The sequence below is a fragment of the Odontesthes bonariensis genome, unplaced genomic scaffold (assembly GCF_027942865.1).
Source record: "Odontesthes bonariensis isolate fOdoBon6 unplaced genomic scaffold, fOdoBon6.hap1 scaffold_261, whole genome shotgun sequence".
Taxonomy (NCBI): Eukaryota; Metazoa; Chordata; class Actinopteri; order Atheriniformes; family Atherinopsidae; genus Odontesthes; species Odontesthes bonariensis.
Window position 1 is genome coordinate 1 of NW_027457469.1, and position 24,209 is coordinate 24,209.

Consider the following 24,209-nt stretch of genomic DNA (forward strand, 5'->3'; position numbering starts at 1 on the left):
TGTATTAATCATTAATCAATAAAGTCATTTATCTATCAGAAATACATTTGTTTCTTCATCCACAATTACCAGAAATGATCTCGTCTCATCCTTCCCTCTTTCTTTCTATCCTTTCTGACGCAGCACATTCTGCAGTCACTCCATTTTCATCTTAAATCTAATCTTACATCATTTCATATATTCTGCTTTGCTTTTAAAATCCACTTATCCATATTGCCCCCCGCTGTCTAACCTCTCCTGATGTATCGGAGAGCCTCGATCTTGCGCTCTACCCCTAAACTCTCCCAGCTGCTGCTTCGGTCCAGGTAGAGGGTGGCAATGAGTGGCAGAGTCATAGAGGCCAAGTTCTGCTCCACACAGCCGCCAGGCATCTGGATCAAAGATGCTAGAGAGTCCTCACTGATGGAGTTATCAATGCTGTCTGCAAAAAGATGACCTAGAGAGAAATGGTGGGAAGGAATTAGGAATCAGCCCTTTGGGGTTTATTTTTTATTTTTTATCTTCATCCCTGCTGGATCAGTGACTCACCTCTGACATTGATGATTGTCTCCGGGTGAGAGTTTGGCACAATTGACGTTGGTACAAATTTGGGAACACTAATCGTCTGACTTCCTGTAAAAGATTAAACTACATATGATACAGGGTATGATTCTCTCTACTTTATCAAAGCTCTGTATGGTAAAACCAGAGCAAAAAACTTGTAGCAATTCAGTCAGAGACCAAATCAAGGTGGACTAAAAAGTTTTTGACCTGAGCTACATGATGAAGAGTTTGGATATATTTTGTAGTCTCAGTCGAACAGACAACAGAGTCCTTCTCTAATAAATGTTAAAAAGTTAAATGAACTCAAGCTGAGTAGCGAAGGTGGGATGTACCAATCTGTAGTCCAGTTGAAATATCCTATTTCAAACAAACATATATGTTATAATGCCACCTTTCTGATAAATGTATATGTTAAAAAGTAATGACAGATAAATAATGGTTGACAAATAACCAAGATAAACATTTTCTTAATAGAAGATAAAATACAACAATATTAGTTCAGTCATTTGGAAGGAGGTTTGGAAAGTGAGGTCAGCTCGCAACCAGTCTGACAGAGTGATAAGCTGCTACTGTAGATTTTCTTTTCTTAGTTTCATTGGTATGATCCTGTTGGCCTTATGAGAAAGGTAATGGGGCGGGAGCCAAAAGTGTAATTCAGTCCAGGGCTCTACATATACAATATGTAGTTATTTAAAGGTGTAAAAACAATTAATTCCTCCTGTTACAGAGGTTAGCCCGATCAACCAGGAATAAATCTAGAGCCCCATCAATGGTGCTTGTGACGACGCGCTGCCGTCACTCGCTCCAGGAACAATTATGTCACAGGGAGGGACACGGGGCTGACGCACCTCGTAGTTCACCTGGTGAATGAGACGAACGTGGATTGATAAGCCGATAGCGGCAGAAGGAAATAAAGACTACATAAAATATAAATAAAGACAACACACAGGAGTTATATTGATTGGGGATGAGCATAAATTTACCAAAAGAGTTCCCCGGGGGCACGCGCACCTTATTAGATCGGGGAGGCAGGAGGACAAGTGGGAAATAGGTAAAGGGGAGTTTCATGTGGTATAAATATGTATTTAACTGTTGTAAAATATATGTGTCTGTTTATTATGTTTATTCTGGGTGTATTGATGGTTATTAAGATTATATATATATTTCTAGTGATGAGTTATGTAAATGTTGTTGTAGATATACAGGTATGTGTGTTTCGCTGATTTTACCCGGGTTAAATGGTATAGTCCAGCTCATTATCTGGGCCAGAATGTATATAAGTAGTCAGTCTGTAAATGTCTGGGGTTGATGTAGGTGTTGGTGTATAGTAATTATTGAAGAAAATAAACGTGTCTGCAGCAAGACGATGACGACGCCAAGAAGGATGTATTTCCTCGTCGAATTTCTGTCGCTCTACATACGTCATCTGGTATAAGTGATACAATTGGCTACAAATCGCGCGCAAAGCAGCATGGGAAGAACCAGACGCCATTTGATAGACATTCATAGCGCCCAATAAACGGCTCTAGGCATTCGTAAACCACGCCTCAAATACGAGAAAATGCACACCTAGTTCCCAGACCACCATCTCATCGAGATGTGGACGGGTCAGCCAGGCTAATGTCAACATGCATTTCAAATGAGATCATGTAAAATCATGCATCACATACCCCCTTGAGATGATGGATCCAACACTTCATTCCAAACCTCAGTCTTCTGCACCCCATCTAGCTGTTTGTGTCATGAAAAGACTTATTATACAAGCAGAGTTTTATATAAACACGTGTTAATCATCTTTTAAATTTATGAATGAATCTCTTAACCCTTGGAAAAGCTTGACAGGAAGAACTTTATAGTCAACACTAACCATAACAAGTTGGTTACTCTGCATTGGCATTTTCATCATGAAAGACTCACCACCACCCGCAGAACTTTCTGGACACGGTCACCCCCCATCAAGTCTCTGGCAACGACCATGATCTCAAGAGGAAGTTTACCCACCACCAAGGGCATAATGGTGTAAGGCACCACAACAGACGAGCCAGCAGGCAGCTTCAATTCCTTTGTGTGGCTGTCCTTGAAAGCAACGCTGCAAATGCCTTCTGTCTTCATCAGCACCACCCTTATCTGCACAGAAAGCAATCAAAGGATGGTGAGCAACAACAAAGACACTGGAGAAACACAATATAACAAAGTGAGAAGAAGACGATCCTCTTACATGCAAGTCATCATAGATGTAGCTGTGGATCAAAGCTTTAATCTCAACCTGTTCGTTCCTCGCCACAGAATATGGCAGCCTCAGGTCAACAAAGAAACGTTTCCATGCTTTGACATTATAAGGCTCCGCAACACAGAAACCTACAAAGAGTCATAAGAAGATTAACAATGGCTCATATGCACATATGTATATGAATGAGAGGCTCTGGTTCTGATGATTTATGAGATTTAGAGATTTTTTAACCACCAGGCTTAATGTTTTTTGTCAAGTGTGGATAATTTGGTCAGCCTTTACTTTTGTAGTCAACTGTAATTCTGTGCTTTTACAATTGTCTTAATTAAGTATTTAGCCATTCTTGAAGTTTGTTCATTTAAAATCCATAATCCAAGAGAAATGTCTGTGTCTTCTTAAATGGAGGACAAACTTACATTTGTGATTTGTTAATTAATTTGAACCTTAATTTAACAGACAGTTAAAAAGTGTCTTCACTTTTCAACTCCAATTTCTTGGATTTTTCCAGCAGCACCATGAAGAAAAGTTGGAAGAGAAGTAGTTTATAAAATAAACAATATCTGTTGGAGATGATTAAAAATCTTTTTTTAAATTGCTAAAATGTCAGGATGCTGTATAAAATAAAACCAAAAAAGAATGCAACAATTGACTGATGTCATAAACCAACATTTTCATTCACAATAGAACATTGCAAATATGTTTGAATGTTGAAAGTGAGACATTTTACTATTTGATGAAAAATACTTTCTAATTTTGAATTTGATGGCAGCAAAACATCTAAAAAAAAGTTGGGATGGGGCAAAACGAAAAATGCAGGAATATAAGTACAAAGTACTAAAAAGAAACAGCTTGTTGCAGGTAATGATGTTAACTGGCAACAGGGCAGTAACATGACTGGGTTTAAAAAGGGGACCATAGAGAAGCTCTCAGAAGAAAAGATGGGTGGATAATCTGCAATCTCCCAAAAAAAAAACTTTCTACAAATTGTGCATCAATTTAAGAATGATATTATTATATAATATTATTATCATATAAAGACGTTTGAACAATCTATCATCTAGAATAAATAAATCATCCAAAGATTCAGATAATCTGGAAACATGTCTGTGAACAAGGGACCTGGCTGAAAATCAATACTGGCTGCCCATAATTTTCAGGCCTTCAGACGGCACTGTATTAAAACTAAACATGATGAGCTCAGGAACGCTTCTAGAAATCATTCCCATCTGCAAATGCAGGTTAAAGCTCTATTATGCAAAGAAGAAGCCATATATGAACATGGTCCAGTGCTGCCATCATCCACTCTGGGCCAAAGCTAATTTAAAATTATTAGCACACTTCAAAAGCCTGCATCTCTGTTGGTATGAGGGTGCATTAGTGCCCTCACACCAACCCATGCCCTCATTAGTGCATGGAAATGGAATCTTACACATCTGGAAAAGCTCCATCAAAGGTTTATTAAGGTTTTAGATCAACATAAGATGTTGTCTTTTTCAGGGAAGGCCAAGAATATTTCAGCAAGGCAATGCTAAACCACTTACTGCTAGAGCTACTAGCACTACTGCTTACTAAGGCATGGCTTTATTTGAGAAGAGTCCGGGTGCTGGACTGGCCTGCTTGCCTGCAGTCCAGACCCTTCACCTTATTAAAAAGTTAGTGCATCATGAAATACAAAATACAAGAAGACTCTGGACTGTTGAGCAGTTAGAATCCTATATCAGATAAGGATGGGACAACATTTCTCTCCAAAAGGTGAAACTTGTCTCCTCAGTTCCCAGACATTCACAGACTGTTTGTTTAAAGGAGAAGAGATGCTGATTGTCAAATTAGCAGCTTAATTGGTAACAGGTTAAGCTGTCAGGATCTGCGTTAAAAAGTGATCCAACAAAGCTTTAGGCCACATTTACACATAGCCGGGTATTTAGAGAAACGAACATTTCCCCCCCCTCCATTTTCAATAATAACATCGTGCACATAACATCGTTTTCAAAAAACTTGTCATTTACATCAACCCACATAAATACGCCGTCAAGCGCCATAATAACTATGCCAAACCTATTGGCGGCAGTGTAGGGAAAGGAATAAAGCCATGCAAACCAATCAAAATCCTCAGAATCGAGGACTTTCCTCATGTGAAGGAGGAGATAACGCGAGCAAATATCACAACAAAACTGAAGGCAGTAAGAGGGAAATATAGACAGTCAGTGGATACTGGACGCAGCAGCGGCCACGGAAGAGTGGTGCTCCTCTATTTTGAACTGTGCGAGCAGGTTTGGGGTGGCAAATGCAATAAGGCTAGAATCGTTTGCACAAACGTAAAAATTAGTAGAACTTTAACATCATCCATGATGATCCTGATCAGTAGCCAAACAAACTGTAAACATAAGGCGCTCGCATGACGTTAAGCATTTTCTGGTGACGTTTAAGAACCTAAAACGCCGTTTCTCCCAGTTGACACGGCAACACATAACCAGCGTTATCAGAAATCTCCACTTTGGCCGGAGGTTTTAGAAATAATCATTTTCTGTGATAAAAACGGGGTTTTGGTGTAAATGAGAGGCCAAACCGCAGGAAAATATCTGCGTCTTCCTATCGTGTAAACGGGGCCTGAGTCCCTACAAGTAAGGATGGGCTGTGGATCACAACTTTGTGCCGAGCTTCATCAGAGAATCACTCATCAGTTAAGAAAATAAGAAAGAAAAGAAAAAATTTGTCAAGAACTTTCAGGTATTTCTGCTCGACAAAGGAAATAACATGTTGAAAAGATAAAGATAAATCTTTTGAGAAGAGAGAAACATTTTTGCAGCAGCTCAGATGAGTCAGAAATTGGAAACTGATGGATTTTGTTGAGTTTTAAGCTTGATGCCCAACTGTTTTTGGCCTTGTGTGGAAAACTTTGGTTAACCTTTTTCTGATGAAGGAAGCTATAACAAAATATGAGTTTTACTGCACTTTCTTTACTCAACAGTTCATCTCCTCTCAAGATATTAATAGTGTGAATAAATACATGATGACAGTTTGATTCTTCTAGTTTAATAGAATCATCATCAAAGCCAGATCCTTGCAAGTGATTCAACTTTCCCAAAAAAAATAGCCACAAGGCTCCCAGACTCCTCCTCCTCAATTTGCCAACAGTACCTTTCTGAGGTGATGCACTGATTGCCAAAATTCCCCACTCTGTAATGCTGTCGGGTAACGGGTTGTCCAAAGTCATGGATGCCAACCTGTTGATCAAATTTAATTTGAAAAATGAAAAAAAAATGGGCTTCAGTTGTTCAGATATTGAGCAGTGAATTGTTCACTAGATATTCCCGTTCAAGCATACAGACATCTTATCCAAGCATCTCACCATCTGTCATATATGCTTTTTTTTTTAAAATATATTCTTTGTCAACTGCTCGTGTTGTGGTGACTACATTTTCATGTCAGATGTGATGTTAACCCACTTACTTTAAGGGGATCAAAGAAATGTAAAAATCTTTAAATCACATAATCAAAGTGATGTTTAAGCTAATGAAACTGTTATGCCTGTTGATATAATCTCCTTTTTAATCTTTCACTTACCCATCGCTGTCTGTTTGTTTGGGCAGCTTAACATCCATCCACAACCAAGACTCAAAGAACTTGGAACGCAAATAGACATCGCTCTTATCCTGGTACTCCCCCTCTTCTTCCTCCATATCATCCTTAAACGGCAAAACCTCTGCTTCTTCCATTCCACGTAAATAGACTATGGGTGGTTCAAATCGTCCACCAAATCCAGGTAACCCAGGTGGTCCACGTGGACTTCCAAAAGCTATTTGAATACATTTGTCAATATTTTGTACTGTTGTATCACACATCTATGATTAATTGAGAAACAATTTACACACGAACAAAATTATGAACAACCGCTGATACCCTGTAAAGTTTTTGTGCAAATGTAAAAGAAAAACACATTTTACATTTAGGGATCTTCATCATAACTTTAAATGTGTATATCTATTCCCTTCATCACAAAACACCAGTGAAGCTATTTTCATATAAACTATCATACAATTATGATATTCATAATGTGTGTTTTATGTGTCTTGTCATCCTCTTTTGTTCTCTATAATGATGCATTTTTTGAACCAGAGCCAGCAATAGTAATCGCTTCAGTCCCACAAAAACTGAGAAGCTCATTTAAACTAACGCACCGTTGCAGGGTTTAAAAACTTAAATAAACTGATCTGAGTAGATGGAATGGATTACGGTACATATTTAGCCACATTGGAGGTGTAGCTCTCAGGGCGCACTGGTTGGTTAGGTCATCATTTTTTCATCTTAAAATACACATTCATTGTTTTAATGAAAAATGTCTTGTCTCATGCATTAGTCTATCACCAAATTCCCATCAGCCTCCTATGGGTTTTTAGCATACTAGTATATCACTAAAGTTAAAAAGATAAGATTTAAAACAAATACCCAAGATACCAGGCTCTCTGAATTCTAAACAATAGGAAAATTTTGGAAAAAACAAAAAAAAAAGAAATTGAGAACTTACAAGAGGTTGAAAAGATGATATCTTTGTAAGGCTTTATTCCAGATATTTCAAATTCAGGTAAGAAGGCAAAGGGTGAAAGGGTGGTGGTGGTTATTGGTGCAGGGGTGGTGGGAATCTCTGTGTCAAACACCTGGCCCCTGTAAGTGGCACAGCAGTAGCGGAAAGCCCGCATGCACTCCCAGCCCTCAGTGATGTAAAGGGAGCGTCGTGTGCAGGAGTACGGCATTGGGATCTCCCTTAGGCCATCATTACAGCAGCGACGCTGCAGTTTCTCCTTGTAGTGACTCTCTGGTGGCAGAAGGGTGGATAAGAGGGAACCAACAGCTCCAGTATTACAACACTCAATGTTTTCTTTTTTTTCCATTATTATTTCAAGAGTAAATGAAAAGACAATGTAAAAATAAATGAATAGCATATAGGGCAACTATTTAATTTAGGGTATCAGCAGGATAGCAATGTGTCTGTCCTAACCCTAACTCCACATATCATAAAGGCAACTGTTCACTAAAACCACGCAACGGCATCACAGTATTGCTATTTTACCTTCTATTAATACATGTCAACCTTAAAAATGGACAATTATTAATAATTATTTACCCTCTAAGGCAATAGGTTTCAAATCAAACCTAAGTTAGAGAAAGATGAGCACTGACTGTAGTAGGTGAGGCATAAACAAGAATGCAAGAATATCTCATTTGTATCCCAGTATGAATCACAAAAGCAAACTTTGCAATGAATTGAAAATACGGTTCTCACCCAGCTGTGCTTTACGGTTCAACAGAGCAGCAGAACGTCTTCTTCTGGCACTGCCCGGACACTGTAGGGCTAAAAAGCCGAGCGTCGCCATCAGACATGTGGTTCATTTTCCAACCATTATAAAACTGTTAGTAGGTGATGTAACATCATTAATTGTTCATCTGTAATGAGTATCCACTTTCCATTCAATGATTTTACATAACATAAGTAAAACATCAAGCAACAAAATTTCAGCTACAAACTGTGCTCAGGGTACCATAGATGTTCAGTGACAAATAGATATAGTTATAGATTGGCTAAAAGAAAAAAACAAAAGAACAATTTTAAAAGAAAATCACAAAAAAATTCAAATTAAATTAAAACAGTAACTTTTCCAAGGTTTGTGTCCAGAACTGGGAGCTTTAAAGCCTTGTTTCCACTGTCAGTACGTTTCGGGTCACTTCGTATCGGTGCGGTACGGGTCGGGTCGCTTTGGGGTCAGCTTTGCGTTCCCACTGTACAAAGGGGACCCTCAGGGTAGGCAACCACTATTCCGGCACGTCAACGTAACTCGCCGGATTGGATGCCTAGTTGTCGCCGTGTTGCTACTACAGTGGGTGTGTACAGAGGGGCGTGTGAAATGGCTCCGGGGGAAAGTAAATAACTTGTGATTTTAACCAACCGAAGTTTCTCCCTCTAAAAATTTGAGTTTTGGAGGGAAATTAATGTGTATAAATCGTCAGCAATGGAACATTATTTCATATTGTACCATGGATCCGGATCTGCGAGCGAGGAGAGCTGCTGTGCTGCTGCTGCTGCTGAGACGCAGGAGATCACATGATCTACTGCCATTGGATAACGCACTCCGTCTGCCGTGGCAAATTTGCATAAAGTTTGGCCGAGCCCAACTTTTTGACGTGCCGCAGATCCGCCGCTCGCCGTGCCGGAATCCCAGCATGCTTTGCGAGCACGGCGACAACGATCGGCCGGATTTCATTGAAAATGAATTGAATGCGTTGGATACGGCTTGACGTGCCGGAATAGTGGACGCCTACCGTCAGGGGTGGGCGCGTGCGTGCCGAAGCGTAAATAACATATAACAGCAAATAACATTCATAATTTCGAACCACCTCCAAGCTTCTTCAGCTTAATGCGACACTGGCTCGCGGTCCGGTTGAAACCACTCTCTGCCATTTTTGCGGCAATCAGCTGGAAAACTTTTTGGTTTCGCACAGCGCCATCGAGCTCCCGCTGCACAGCCTCCTCACCAACAACGGAGAGCAGAGCCTGGAACCGGTCCTGTGTGCTAGGTACCCCAAGCAGAAGGGTTACAAAATGGTAACGGGTTCCATGGGGCCGGTACGCTTTGGTGGTAGTGGAAACACTGAAATAAGCGAACCGTTCTGAACCGACCCGTACCGGACTACATAGTGGAAATGGGGCTTAAGTGAGCAGCCATGGAATGATCCATACATTTCCCATAGGTCTGCTTCACATTTAGCAAAAATGTGGTGCTAAAATCCTCTCAGCTCCATGTAAGAGAAAGGAATCTGAGAATCGTTACTTTTCAGCAGTGGTTATTTTAGGAATTTTAATATCTACATTGATGTTTTACATTGTTTTACTAATGATAATTAAGTAATTGGACTGTTTGAAAGAGCCATTTTTTAAATGTTCTCGCTATTTTCGTTGTTCAAATTAAGTTCAAATCATTTAAATAATTCATATGAATCATTCTGTGTTTTGCTCAATCCCATTGAGAGTTTAAAACATCTGAACATATGGCCTTCCTGTAAAATATTAGCAATGTTTTTGTTTGTTTAGTCTTTAGTATATACAATATACAAGAACAAGAACAATATCGATAAGCGTAAATACCTTGTCTGGTTTTGGTTTTGAACCCAGCACTGGAGGAGTAAAGAAGTCCTGCATCTGTAAACACGGATGTGGCATCTCGCCCTCCCCCTTTGGTGCAGCCAATGTCTCCATGCTCCACCACATCCCAAATCTGAACAAAAGATTCAGTTGGGAAAAAGACTAACTGATTTGTATGTAAGTTGACTTTTTCATCTTAATCTTTTCTAAAATGCTTCTAACCATTAAACACAAACATATAGATACACATACCTTCCTCTGTGTGAGTCTGTCCTTGTTGAGAAGATACACAGCGTTGTCCACGGCCACCAGGTTGACCACTGCCTCTGCGTCACCTTTAATCTGAAGACGGAGGAGTTTCCCAGGTTCGTAATCTCTGTGTCTGCCGTCTACTGGCCCAACTTTAAGCTACAAGAGAGGAGGATAAAAAAAGGCATTGATTTAAAGATTAAAGACTGCATTTTCATTTTCTTCTTGGTTTAATTGGCCTGTTATGCTTCAAATCAGTAAAGTAATGCATTAAAATAGCAGTATAAAAAGGAATTCTAAGTAATCAAAATTTGATGACAAGTCTGCCCATTTTTCCCATTTATTGATTCTTTTCCATTTATATTTCTATATACCTTAACAAATCCTAAATGGTCCCAAAATTTCTTTTCTCTATCCCATCTGATTTCTACATACTGTCTAGGTGAGTATTTTCAGCAGCAGGTCTTGAGAGGCTCAAATTCAAATAAACTGCAGTGTATATATTTATAGTAATAAGGGGACATGCTATCCATAGTACTGGTATGTATCACTGATGTGATTTAATTGTATTTCAAAGGATTGACCTCTAGTCTATATCCTACACTGCTGTACTTTTGCTGGACCTCTATTTTGGTTTCTTCAGGAGATTTATCAACAGTATGGGATGTTAAGAATGTGGGCTGTTTTGCCATTCAAGCCTCACAAATCCAAACTCTGCTTATCTTGATATACTCTCAAAACGTGAACAAAGTTTTTCAAATATGAAACCACTGTCGTTACCTCTACCAGCAAACTGAGAGCAAGCTGAACACTCACCCCTCCAACACAGGAATCTGCAACATCTATCCAGACGGAGTCCGACACCACCTCCTCTCGCCCTGTCCAGGGAATACTGAAGAACGCCACAATTCGAAAAGATGGCATCATCTCTGATGTTACCATAAACCCAACACTGGTAACCACTAGGCCCTCTACATTCAAACGTTCAGCTTTTATGATTTTGCCTTTATTGAGCACCTACAGAGTTTTGGGTGGAGAGTCAAGAATGAATATAAATGTTATTTCAGTAAGATTTTTGACACCTTATAGTTACACTTTACAATGTTCAGGTGTACTGGAAATGTGCTGTAACGTGAACATGAAGTGGTGCTCTCGTCTCACCATGTAGGTAATGTGTTTGGCAAATTTTCTGTGTGTCTCGTCTGCAGCACGGATTGAAATCTTCACGGACAGCCTATCTCCTACAGACACTGTGTTGGTTCCTGTGGAGATGTATAGGTAATTTTGATGTTGGTTGTTAAAGGGGGTGTAGGGCTGAACAGTTATCTGTTGTCTGGCCTGTTGGTCTGGTCTCAGGCCAGTCTCTGTGGTCTCAGCCTAGGATACAAAGAAAATAAAGAATAAATTCATTTTGCTACAGTTTTGTCTTTATGAACCAAAAAACTGATATTCTATTGTCTAACAGTCAAATGCATAACTAATGTTGGTATGTAATTATAAGGTTTAAGAGGAAGAAACAAATGTCATAGGTTTCAATTTGTATGTTATACCTTTGTTAAATGAACTGTTGTGTTTTTCTTTTCTTAGAAGACTAATTAACTGGCAGCCTGCAAAATATTGATGAATTTGCAAAATGTGCCAATACACCTAGATGACAGTCTGTGAGATAACTCAAAAACAAGACAGTTGCAGCTACTTTGCTAATATAAATTAAGGCAGAAATGTGGATGAAATACAGAAAAAAGACAATTAAGAGACAGGAACAGGTTACATGCAGATCTAACAAGTATGACTTCAATGTAACTGCACTTTTAAATGGTAGAACTGCTACTTTTAAGACTAAATGCTTCTTCGCTCACTTACTGCTCCATATGTATTTAAAGAACTAAGCCGGAATATTTTCTCAGATAGTGATCAGTAGGGTCATATAGTTTTAGTTATTTTTTTGGAATCGAATTGCTTAGTTTAGGCTTTCGAAGCGCTGTTGTTTTTTTTTTTTGTTTCTTTGTTTACTGACACAAGATCTAGCAACACTGGAAAGTGGAGTGATATCGTTGGAGATGGTTGCCATCTTCAACTTGGCCACAAGATGTCAGTAATTGTTGCACGTTGTCCCTTGAAGCTCAAAAATATCATATTTGAAAAAATTCCATTCTGTAATGAGATAATAGTCAAACATACGCATGCAATGATAATTAGATCACTGACTAAATAAATGTTACATTAAATGTTATACTAACAATGATGGTTTGTGCATGCTGATTGTTGGGCATGTTCAAGGTGGTTCTGATAGTCCCAGATGAAACTGCCAATGGTTTATCCATCAAATTTATCTTGATTTTGACGTTATGGGCTGGGGATGCATCATGGTGGGTCACGTGAATCTGGACAGATAGGAAAGAATTTCAATGACATTTTTGCTCAAAAATAAACTAAATTAAACAGATGACGCTCCTTACTGTGAAATCAAATGGGAGGCCTGGCTTGAAGTACTGTGGCATGTCTTTGAAGGATATAGCATAGGGGGACTCTACAATTTTGATCCCAGTCTTTTGTGCCTCAACCAGATCGCTTCCTGTGCAGGTGAGAAACTGGAGTCAAACAACAGTAAAGACCTCCTTCTAACAATATACTGGAATTATTTCATGTACACAGAATCAAAAAATTCCCCTTGAGTTTTGGATTTATTCTACTTTTTGATGAGCTTGAATTTATTTTTTTTTGTTGACTGAAAGAAAAGTTTTGTTTCAACTATCAGTGTTTTGTGTTATTGTCTTTTCCCATGATTAAGACTGTTTCAAGTCCATGTCTAGGTGTTAATAACACTTAAACTGAGGGCTATCTAATTGAGAACAAGATGTTGCTTTTGATCATCCAAAGTAACTAAGATAACCTTTTTCTCCAACAGCAACATGAGTTTTTGAGTATGACACTGCGGTGAGTCAAAGTTTTGGTTTGTCCAGAGGGCAAAAGAACATGTCGATACACATTTGACCTCATTGTGGGTTTCCCCGGACACCACAGATCTTGATAAACTCTGGTCTGATTATGACATATCGGAGAGTTCGGTCTTTCGAGGTTGTAGTTCAAAGAACGATGTGATCACAAGCCAGGACACAACCCTGTGCTGCCCCATCAAACAGATCAACGTTATGAAGCAGCTAAGATGGTAAAGTAAATACGATGTCTTAACCCAACATAATGAATTAGGTTAGAATGATTTAAAGTTGAATTTTCCTGTGTGTATGATTTGTATACATTTTCAGTTCAAACTAAACTTGCTACAAAAAAACAACTTAAAACATGAGGCACTTACCTGTACTGGTTAACACAGAGGCCTTCACATATACAGAGTGGCCCACCAAAGATCTAATGTTGGGGTAAGCTGTCCTGATCTCCTCCATACTCAGTCTGACAATTCCTCCATCCAACTGGATGCAAGAGTAGAAGATTATTTTACATAAACAATAAAATCTCCTCTGCTTTCTCTTTATTTCTCCAAAGCTTTCAACACCATCATCTTTATAAGATCTCACTTGCTGTGTTAGCAAACTACAAGTGCTACACTTAGTATTGTTACACAATACTGAACCTTATATGGATGTTCAAAAAATTAGCCACCGATTAAACTTTGTTGTTGTGTTGTTTTCTTTTAACACAATGTTTTGCCTCATCGGGATTGAGTCTAATTGCTCTCACCAATTCAATCCAAAAGCATGAGCAACTGTATCCAGCAAAGGCGTGGATATCCCAACTATTTGATGAGGAATGTAAAACATTTAGCAGGCAGAACCCCCGACTACTTTTTTAGGAGTTGGTGGAGCTAATAAGAGAAATAAATTAAGTGGGTATGGTGGACTTGCAGACAAGAACCAGCCATGGCAGCATGACAAGCCAAAAGCATGTGAGAGATAGATTTTTTGGTGTCTGTTACAAGATTAATACTTGTTGCATCAACAACACACATTCTTATAGAAACCGACATCATAGTATATGATGATGATGTATTTACTGCCAGGGACTCACCAAATTAATGTTCAAATAGCATAAAACAAGCTTGTCAAAGTGAACTTAGCAGAGGCAAAATATTTTGATAGTTGCAAACAACGGCCAAAAATAAATAAATCAACCAATCATAAATCAGAGAAAGCAACTCGTGAATTTCAAAGTGAACTTACATCTGACACCTGCTTCATTGAAGATAATCTTTTCATCTGCTGGTTGAACATAACTCCAAAAACAACATAGGCTGTTCCTTGGACAGGCTGTCCATATAAGTATCTGAAATGCAGCCACAAAAAAAACAGATTTGCAATACTTGTCTTTTTTTTTCTCATAACATTTTCCCTATTTCATGCATTCTTGTGTAAATAATTTTTTTTTGTCTGCATTGTCTTAGTTGAGGTTAAACTCAAAACAAGAAGAACAGGATATTTCAGTAACAGGTCAACAGAGGTTAAACTTAAATTACAGAGGGGTTGTCATTTTTAAATATGGCCCGTAGATGTCTGAACATTTTTTCAGGTATGTATGTTTGTGTGTGCATCTATGAATTTGACCAACTTTGCAGATATCTCTACCACCAGCTCACTGTCATCCAAGCTGAGGAAGGACTTCCTCGGTGTCAATGTAACATTGAAGGCAGGAAGCACTACAACAAGAAGCCATAAATATATATAATATTACTGTTCAAATATTGTACATTCATAGAAGATATCGACAATTGTATTTGATTTAATTGACATTAACAAGAGGAGCATAACTTCTCTTACCGTATTTCTTTACTTCAAACTTGGCGGTGAATGTGTTCTGCTGCCAGTGGTCAAACTTTGCCGTCACTGACCATGTTCCTTCACTGTGAGACATTCAGTCACATTATAGAAAGCCCATGAAAGCAAAGAACACAGACTTTTGGTGCTACGTGCTATGCTTTAGGTGCTACATGTTGAATTGAATAAATCCAAAATTTCACGGGTAAAATAACAATCATTTGGTAAATATCGGTGAAAGGGTGACAAATAGTAGCTTCTGACAGTTTTTACCAAACCACATCACCCATAAATCTGCTGCATGCCCTTAACAATAATATTCACTTCAAAAATTTGAAACTTAAGAAAACAAAAAAATGTGCCATTCCAGTATAATCACTGTAGGTATCTAACTAATTGCCAATTCAGCCCTAGTAATTTGGAAATTGCTCCACAATTTTGTAGATACAGATTGCTGAAACTCTGACCGTCTTCACTCTGAGATACTCTATCTCTCTTGGGTGCTTTTTTTTTTTTTTTTAACAATACCCAGTCATGTTACTAATCTGTTGCCAATTACCTAGCTGGTTGCAACATGTTCCTCAAACTGTTTCTTTTTAGCACCTCTTACTAATCCAGCCCTCTGTGGCCCCTGTTGAAACTTTTTTGAAAAATGTTTCCAGCATCAAATCTAAGAAGATCTAAGAAGTTTTATTAAACTTTACACAGTGTCCTAACTTTTTTGGAATTGAGGTTGCACCACAGGAGGGCCATCTGAACACTAACGACTTTATAAATCTAAGAACAAAACCTTGGTTTGGCTCCAAATTTACTTTGACTTATTGTTCTTTTTCAACCTTGGAAACATTCAGTTTGTAGCTTTGTGTACACATCACATGTTCAAATTTGCACTGTTCTCCATTAACACTTTGAAACGAACTTGAAAGGCAGTTTTTTTTTTTTTTTTTAAAACCTTGACTTCTGTGAAGTTGCCATTTCAGTCTGTCTCTATATAAATGCTAAATGGCCATTACTTCTAGCTCATTTCTACTCTAGATGTCCACTCAAAGCGCATTCACACTACAAGCCACATTCATCCATTCACAGGCTAAAGTTTGCAAAACTTAAACTGGAGCAGGTCGAAGCCTATAATAAACATGTTTGTGACCAGTAGGGACAAATTCAGATGGAAATATTGACTTCACTGAACTAAGTTTTCCTTACATATCAAGATGAGATGATAGATGATAGAATCTATGTTAATTTATGCTTAGTGCTAAATGTTGTCAAAGGCTAGAAGAGGGTGAAACAGAAGCCAAACAGATCAGTCTTACTTGGCAATTTCAGACAGAGGAAATATTTCTGTGATGATGCTGTTTATAGCTTTGGACCTAGAGATTTGTTTAATCACCACCCCATCTGGATTCTGAAATAAAAAAAATTGTAAATATGTTACAAATTACCAAGGATGTCACAAAAGCATTGTCAGAACTCATGATAAGTGATTTACATTGACATAATTTGCAACGAGTCTCAACCTCATGATTTAAAAAAGAAAAAGAAAAACTTCAAATAAGTCTTGTTTCCAGGCTGATAATTTACAACAGTTGTTTTCTTTCTTTTTTTTTTAAATATCCATTCCTTGCCTTGAGAAGGTTCCATGCTGACTGGTCATTTGTTTACCAGATGAACTTTACCTGAATGTCTATAGTGATGGAGCGGTCAACTGCCTCAAAGAACGGAGAGGATACAAAGGTTCGGAATCGAACTGGTTAGGAAAACAAGTGAAAAAAGATGTGTTTTACGACCTTTCTATAAAAATACAACCTCAGGTCCCTCACATTTAGGTTGTTCATGTTATTCATGCATGATCATCTGGTGAGTTTTTGTCAAAATATTCCAACCTCACCATCTTTTCCAGGGTTGTAGATGGGCTGGTCTGTCTGGATGAAGATGTATCCAGAGTGAAAGGACACCATCAATATTCTCTCTTCTGAGTGGTAACCTACAAAGTTCACGGTCAGATACACAAACTTGTTCTTTTTTTCTTCGCGATTCAAACCATCCGATGAGAGCTGGAATAGGGTCAAATGAGGATACAGCGTGAGGTCATACAGAGAACACGTGGATAGCACTTTAAGAGCATCTTCACAGAAAAACTTCTTTGCTAACCAAACTTTTTAGGTCATTCTAAACTTAAGCTGTGAGCCCAGAGAGTCACCTGTATAGTCTTGAGAGCATTGAAGCCATTTCCCTGGTTGAGTATGACAGATTCCTGAAGGAGCGCTGTAGTTTTGGTGAAATCCTGGATAGTGATGATGACAGTAATGGGGTCGAATAAACCATCAACCTGTAAGAAGATGTTCTCCTGGCTGTCTGTCCTCAGCAGGTCTGGAGCCAGCAGAGTGAAGCTTCAGGAAAATAACATGAGTTAGATGAAGATTTCAGACTTTTTTTTTTTCTCCACCATTATTACTATGAATGTTACACTTAATGGCATTACCCTAGTGAAAGCTTTACAAGTGTATTGTGGCATCAATAATAAAACTGGAGACAATGCTCGGGTAGTAAATGGCAAATGGTCTGCATTCATTGAGCACATTTCAGGTCTACTTGACCACCCAAAGCACTTTCACACAACAAGCAACATTAAACCAATCAAACACACACCCAGATAGCACTTCTTAGTCGTATAATCTAACGTGTTTAAAGCTGTAAAGCATTTTCTTGATCATCTTGAATTTGATAGCAGCAATACCACTCAAAAATGTCATGACAGGTTGAAAAGTAAGTGCTATTAAAAAGAGGGAGCTGAAACAGCATGTAGCAACAAATCAGGTTAATTGGCAACAAATCAGTATAACAAGAGAGCCTCAGAAAGGCAGAGTCTCTCTAGATTAAGCAATCTGCTATGTCAAGAAATTATGGAGCAGTTTCAGAATGATGTTTCTCAATATAAAATTGTGAAGAATTTGAATATCCCATCAGCTTCAGTGCATGATATCATCAAAAGATTCAGAGAATCTGGAGACATCTCTGTGCTCAAAGGAAAAGGAAAAATCTGTATTGGATGCCAATGATCTTCGGGCCCTCAGGTGGTACTGCGTTGAAAACAGGCATGATTCTGTCATGGAAATCACTGGGTTGTCTCAGAAACACCTCCAGAAATCATTATCCGTAAACACAGTTCATCATTCCATCAACAAATGCAGGTCAAAGCTCTATTGTACAAAGACAAAACCTGATTTTAATATGATCCGCAAACATTGACATCTTTTGTGGGTCAAAGCTTATTTAAAATGGGCGAGAAAAAGTGGAAAACTGTGCTCAGACGGATTGAAACTTAAAATTTCCTTTCAGAAATCATGAACACCACAACCTATGGAAAGAAGAAGATAGCAACCATCCAACTTATTAACAGTGCTCAGTTCAAAAGCCTCAATTCTCTGACGGTATAGAGATATAGGCATTAGTGCCAGTGGAACTGGTAAATTACACACATGGAAAGACACCATCAGTGCTGAAAAAAAAATATATATATATATGTGTATATATGTATATATATATATATTTATAGTTCTCATGTGTTTTGAAGGGGCGGGACAGGAAGTTGAATAACTTTTTATTTTTCGGTTAAAAAATAAGCATTTCTTGCATTTTGCGACTACGGAGGTCACTGTTATATATATATATATATATATATATATATATATATATATATATATATATATATATATATATATATATATATATATATATATATATATATAGAGAGAGAGAGAGAGAGAGAGAGAGAGAGAGAGAGAGAGAGAGAGAGAGAGAGAGAGAGAGAGAGAGAGAGAGAGACTTTGACTTTTCAAACTTCATTTATTGCACATTCTTTCTTCTTTGCAAGAGTCAGGTAGTTAAAACAGGATTTTAACAGCAGCCTAAAAAATAAAATAAATAAATACACATATAAATGCCTCAGAGGTCAGACACAATTAATCAGGCTGCAAATCCTCTAACAAACTGTTAAAAGTAAGTGTATCATGTTCAAGATAACACACAGCACTTTTATAGCACCATATCTTCTCAAAAGACCCAAGATCATTCATTTCCTTATAAAAATGAAAATCAACTAGAATTCTTGATTTCACCAAAGTCATTAACACCATTACAATATTGTACCCTGAGTCAAACTCTACTTTGTTCCGCCTACTGACATAAATAGCCATTTTGGACTGTCCAAGTAAAAAATTAAACAATTGACATTTGAACTTACTTTTTTGACAATATTTGAACCCAAAAATGAAATTTTCCATTGAAAGGTTTTCATTAAAACCCCCAAATAACCTTTTTAAAAGGGAAAACAGAGGTTCTAGTCTCACACATTGCAAGAAAGCATGAAAAATGGTTTCCTTCATTGTACAAAAAGGACACTGTTCACTTACACTCGGATTTAAAACTGAAATAAAGGCATTTACAGCCACTGCCCCATGCAAAATCCTCCATTGTAAATCCCCATATTTCTTAGGTAATGGTGACTTGTAAAATACCCTCCATTGTGGTTTAACCTCTTCAGTTATTCGCAAAACAGCACGCCAAGGTGTGTCTATTCTTTTGTCAAGGTTTTTTTTGTTCATAACCAAAACACACAGTTTATACAAAGCCTTACCAGAGGCAAGGTTACAACTAAGGAAAAACAAAGGCTCAGACTTGAGTAAAACACCAGAACAGTCAACCATATCTGCAGTGAGAGTAAAATTAGGAAATACATCAGAGTCATTTGGAGACGTCAAACCCATACAGAAATCCTTGAGCAACTTTTTTCCTTCTTCTGTAAACAAACCCTTCCACTTTCCTAGAAGATGCTTCATAACTCTGGTTGACCTTACTCCTAATTGGTTAGCCACTGTATCCACATTTTGAAACAAAGGACCTGCTAAGTTGAGTAAGTCATTCAGAGTGAGAACTTTGGCGTCACAGAGAATTCCTGTGAAGGCAGGAAAGGACTGTTCATGTGAAAGGTCCAAGATGGAGCCATAGATCAAGGGCTCCTGCAGAAACCAAAAAAGAGAAATAGAGCTCACAGTCCTCCCAATCCTGAAAAGACTCCATACTTTAAGAAGATTCCGATAAAAAATAGGAAACTTGTTCAAGTTCAGGCGTTTAGGGTCCATCCAGAAAAGGGTTTTGTCTAGACCCAGCCCTTCAAACGTGCGAAAAATGGCGCAAGCAACAGCTTCCCAGCTGCTACTTACTGTCCCACAAAGTAGTCTCTGTATAAACTGTAGACGAAAGGCGGCCGTCCTACTCTGTAGGTGAACCAAACCATGTCCCCCTTCTTCTCTGGGTAGAAACAAAACACTCTGCGGCACCCAGTGTAGGCTGTCCCAAAAGAAATTAACCAGAACAGACTGAATTTTTGAGAGTACATTGACAGGAGGGTCTATGCAGGCCAGCCGGTGCCAGAGGGATGATGCTACCAGGTTGTTTATTATAAGCACTCTGCCTCTATAAGACAATTTATTCATTAAAAATTCCCATCTACTAAGACGGCCCCTCACTTTCTCAAGCACACCTTCAAAGTTTTTCTGTATAAACTCATCATTCCCAATAAAAATCCCCAGGTATTTAAAACCATCTCTGCACCAATGTAAGTCTTCAGGTAATCTGGGTGATCCATTCTTCCAATCCCCCATCAACAAAGCCACACTCTTTCCCCAATTTACATTATTAGAGGACAGCCTTTTAAAATCATTAAGTAAACGCAACATGGCATCCACATCTCTCTGGCTCTTAACAAGAATAGCCACATCATCAGCATAAGCTGATAATTTAAACTTAAAAGTACAGTTTGGAAGCATTACACCTTCAACCTCATTTCTTAACTTAAGCAGAAGTGGCTCAATTGCCAAGGAATATAGCATTCCAGACAAGGGACATCCTTGTCTAATACCTCTGAACACTTTAAACGGGGCACACAAGTCACCATTAACCTTTAGCATGCTTTCAATGTCACGATACAAAACTTTTATGTAATTAATAAATTCAGAATTAAAACCAAATGCAGACAAGACATTCCATAAGTAATTATGCTCAACTCTGTCAAATGCTTTCTGGTTGTCTAATGAGACAAGGCCAAAATCTAAATTTAGACGCCTTCCAACATCCACAATGTCTCTAATAAAACAAATATTATCGTAAATCAATCTACCAGGCACACAGTAGGTCTGATCAGGATGGATGACTTCTCCTACAACTTTACTAAGTCTATTGGCCAGAACTTTTGAGAGTACTTTATATTCCACACATAGGACAGAGACAGGTCTCCATGACCTTATGTCATTCAGATCCCCCTTTTTCGGCAACAGCGTCACCACAGCTCTACGGCAACTCTGTGGCAGCCACCCCTTGGCTAAGCTGTCACTCAGCACCTCCAGCAAATCGGTGCCTACCTCAGGCCAGAAAACTTTGTAGAATGCCACCGGTAGACCATCGATCCCTGGAGCCTTTCCACTCTCCATGCTTTGGAGGGCTATGAACACTTCCTCCAGGGTTATCACCCCTCCGAGGATTGTATTTGCCGAGCTGGACATCTGGGGTAAATTGTTCAGAAACACATTCTCAGGAGCCTGCTCATAAGAGATCTCACTCTCATAGAGATCCTCAAAAAAAGCCCGTGCTCTCCTACGAATGTCAGTTTGGGAATGCAATAGGGTGCCATCTTCTGACTGCAAAGACTGCATCAACTTCTTTTGGCCATTTTTCTTTTCCAAATTAAAAAAGAATTTGGTAGGTGCATCCATGAGTTCAATAGACTGAAAACGTGACCTGACCAGAGCTCCTTGAGCCTTAACTCCTAATAACTCTGCCAGTAAGTTCTTTTTAGTTTTCAATTTCTCCATTACATTACCAGTTGTGTCCCCTTGAAGATTCAGAATCTCATTCTCTAAGGTGGACATACGATCTGAGATGTCCCTCGTGACATTGAAGCTATACTGTTGAGACAATAATTTTATTTGGACCTTAGCAAAATCCCACCACTGCTGTATTGACTTAAAATCAGTCTTTGTAGTTTTAAACTGATCCCAAAAAAATTTAAAAACATCTCTAAAATGGTTGTCCTGCAATAGACTGGTATTAAAATGCCAGTAAGCACTCTTTGGTTTGAAAGTACTTATAAATATATTGCATGTTACCATACAGTGGTCAGAAAACCCCACTGGTACAATGTTGCAACTCCTAAAGAAATTAAACTGGTGTTTAAACCCATAAAATCTATCTAACCTTGCCAAGGACAGCGTATTATTAAAAGCATGTACCCAGGTATACTGCTTTTGATTTAAATGGAAATTTCTCCAAACATCTACAAGATTGTGTAACTTCAAAACTTCAATTAATTTTCTACGAGAAGGCATGTGAGGCTCCATGTGATTACGATCCAAGCCATTCTCTGTGCAATTAAAATCTCCCCCAACAAGCAAAACATCTTCAACATTACAAGTTTTAAGGACATCCTCCAAGGTTTGAAGAAAGAGCATGCGCTCTATGGCATTGGTTGGTGCATAAACACAAACAAACACAAATATTTTGCATTTATATGTGGCCCTTACTTTTAAAAGCCTGCCTTTGATAATTTCATCAAAGTCATAAGAGCATGGAATAAAATTAGGGCCAAACAAAATGCCAACACCCCCACTACTTGATGTATTATGACTTAAAATTGTTATACCAGGAAATTCACTCGCCCAGTCATCACCATTCCTTATATCCGTGTGAGTTTCTTGGACAAAGACCACATCAATTCTCTTTTGTTTAAAAGTTTCAAACACAATTGCTCTCTTATTTCGTTCCCTTGCTCCGTTTAAATTTAAGGAAGCAATTAGAACTTCGCACATAAGGAAATATAAAAAGAAGAGCTTAACATACATACTGATCATTACAGAGGAAGAATCACTGTTGACTTAAAGCCTCCATTTCACGTAACTTGCAAAGTATTTTTTTTAGACGAAAACCCTCCCTATCCGTAAAACCTCCTTCTGACCTAAATAAAGCTGTTTTTGCAACGAATTGCTCCACATCTGGGAAATAATGATCAATCATAACGTTCCTGGCGTGTTTCGTTTTACTCAGAAAGGCTTTTATATCACCAACAGTGTAACACTGTTGAGAAAAACCACTCGTAGGTAGACTGCAGGTAACACTACAGTCAGACGCATAATCGCTCTCACTCTCAGCGTCATACCCTTCCACTGGAGTATTAGGATTCTTTTTCTTAGATTTTCCTTTAGAGCCTGGGTAAGCCCTTTTCTTTGTCGGCATTTTGAAAACATTTTCAGGTTCCATAGGAGCATTCTCGTCCCCAATAATGTCGTTAAAGCTTTTCTCCATTAAATCGCTGAAATTACGCGGCGCAGCTGCGGGCGTTTCAGATTCAGAATTGAAATCCACTGAGCCACCATTTTCTGGTGTCTCAGGCGGAGGGACCGTCTCTGCCTCTCCATTGCCATCATCCGCACCTTCACCCTCCCCACTCACAGGTACCTCATCATTACCAGTATTGGGTGTTTCCTGAGATTGCTCACTGGAGGTACCCTCTTTCGGATTTGCATTATCTGGTTTTGCCTTGTCTGGACAATTACGCGCCAGGTGTCCCAGCTGTCCACAACCAAAGCACTTCATGGTCATTGTAGTTACATAAATCGTGTAATTGAAATCATCCACCTTAACAGTCAGGGAAAGGTCAATTTCTTCCTTGTTTTTCAAAACTATATAAGCGAACCTTCGGAATGAAACTACATGCTTCAATAGCGGAGATTTGCTTGCCATCGGTATCATTTTAGGGGGGGATATTACTTTTCCGTAACGTGATAGGGACTCTGTAAGCACCTCATTACTAATAAAAGGGGGAACATTAGAGAGCATTATTTTTCTCGAAGGAGTCGCCAAAGGTAAAACGGGGAAAAAAACCTCCTCAACCACTACCCCCGACTCTACCACTTCATTGACTAACTCAACAGATGCAAGGAACAACACCACTGCACTGTTCATGCGGGACGCAGATAACACATTGTCATGACCAATTTTACCCCCCACAGCTAAACTGACCTCCTCCACTGAAGAGGGTGAATCAATCTTAATACCATGCTTCCTTGTAAGAAAGCCAAAACGCGCCCCGTGTGTACTTCGCGCAGCCATACCTCCAAAAGGAAGCAGACGCCTTGCGCGTACACTTCAACACACTCCAAACAACAATAGACTAACAAACTACATGTAAAAATGAAAAATAGAAAAGATAGAAACGGGACAGAAGTTTTGG

At 38.7% G+C, this 24,209-nt stretch overlaps 1 protein-coding gene across 1 annotated transcript; it reads right to left on the reverse strand.

Annotated features, from left to right (window-relative positions):
- Window positions 1-232: 232 nt before the first annotated feature.
- LOC142376345 (A.superbus venom factor 1-like) lies at window positions 233-23,578 on the reverse strand (the record flags this gene model as incomplete). Its single annotated transcript, XM_075459926.1, has 26 exons — window positions 23,045-23,578; window positions 21,105-21,888; window positions 20,149-20,275; window positions 17,127-17,316; window positions 16,815-16,980; window positions 16,603-16,673; window positions 16,240-16,331; window positions 14,930-15,012; window positions 14,721-14,808; window positions 14,336-14,438; window positions 13,474-13,588; window positions 12,617-12,732; window positions 12,398-12,541; window positions 11,319-11,534; window positions 10,974-11,174; window positions 10,161-10,316; window positions 9,912-10,041; window positions 8,055-8,123; window positions 7,299-7,586; window positions 6,338-6,569; window positions 5,912-5,997; window positions 2,762-2,901; window positions 2,461-2,670; window positions 2,214-2,274; window positions 529-612; window positions 233-436 (listed from the first exon to the last, which is right to left on the reverse strand). Coding segments are annotated over exons 1-26 (4,690 nt in total), but the record flags the coding sequence as incomplete, so codon positions are not given.
- Between the last annotated feature and the right edge of the window lie 631 nt (window positions 23,579-24,209).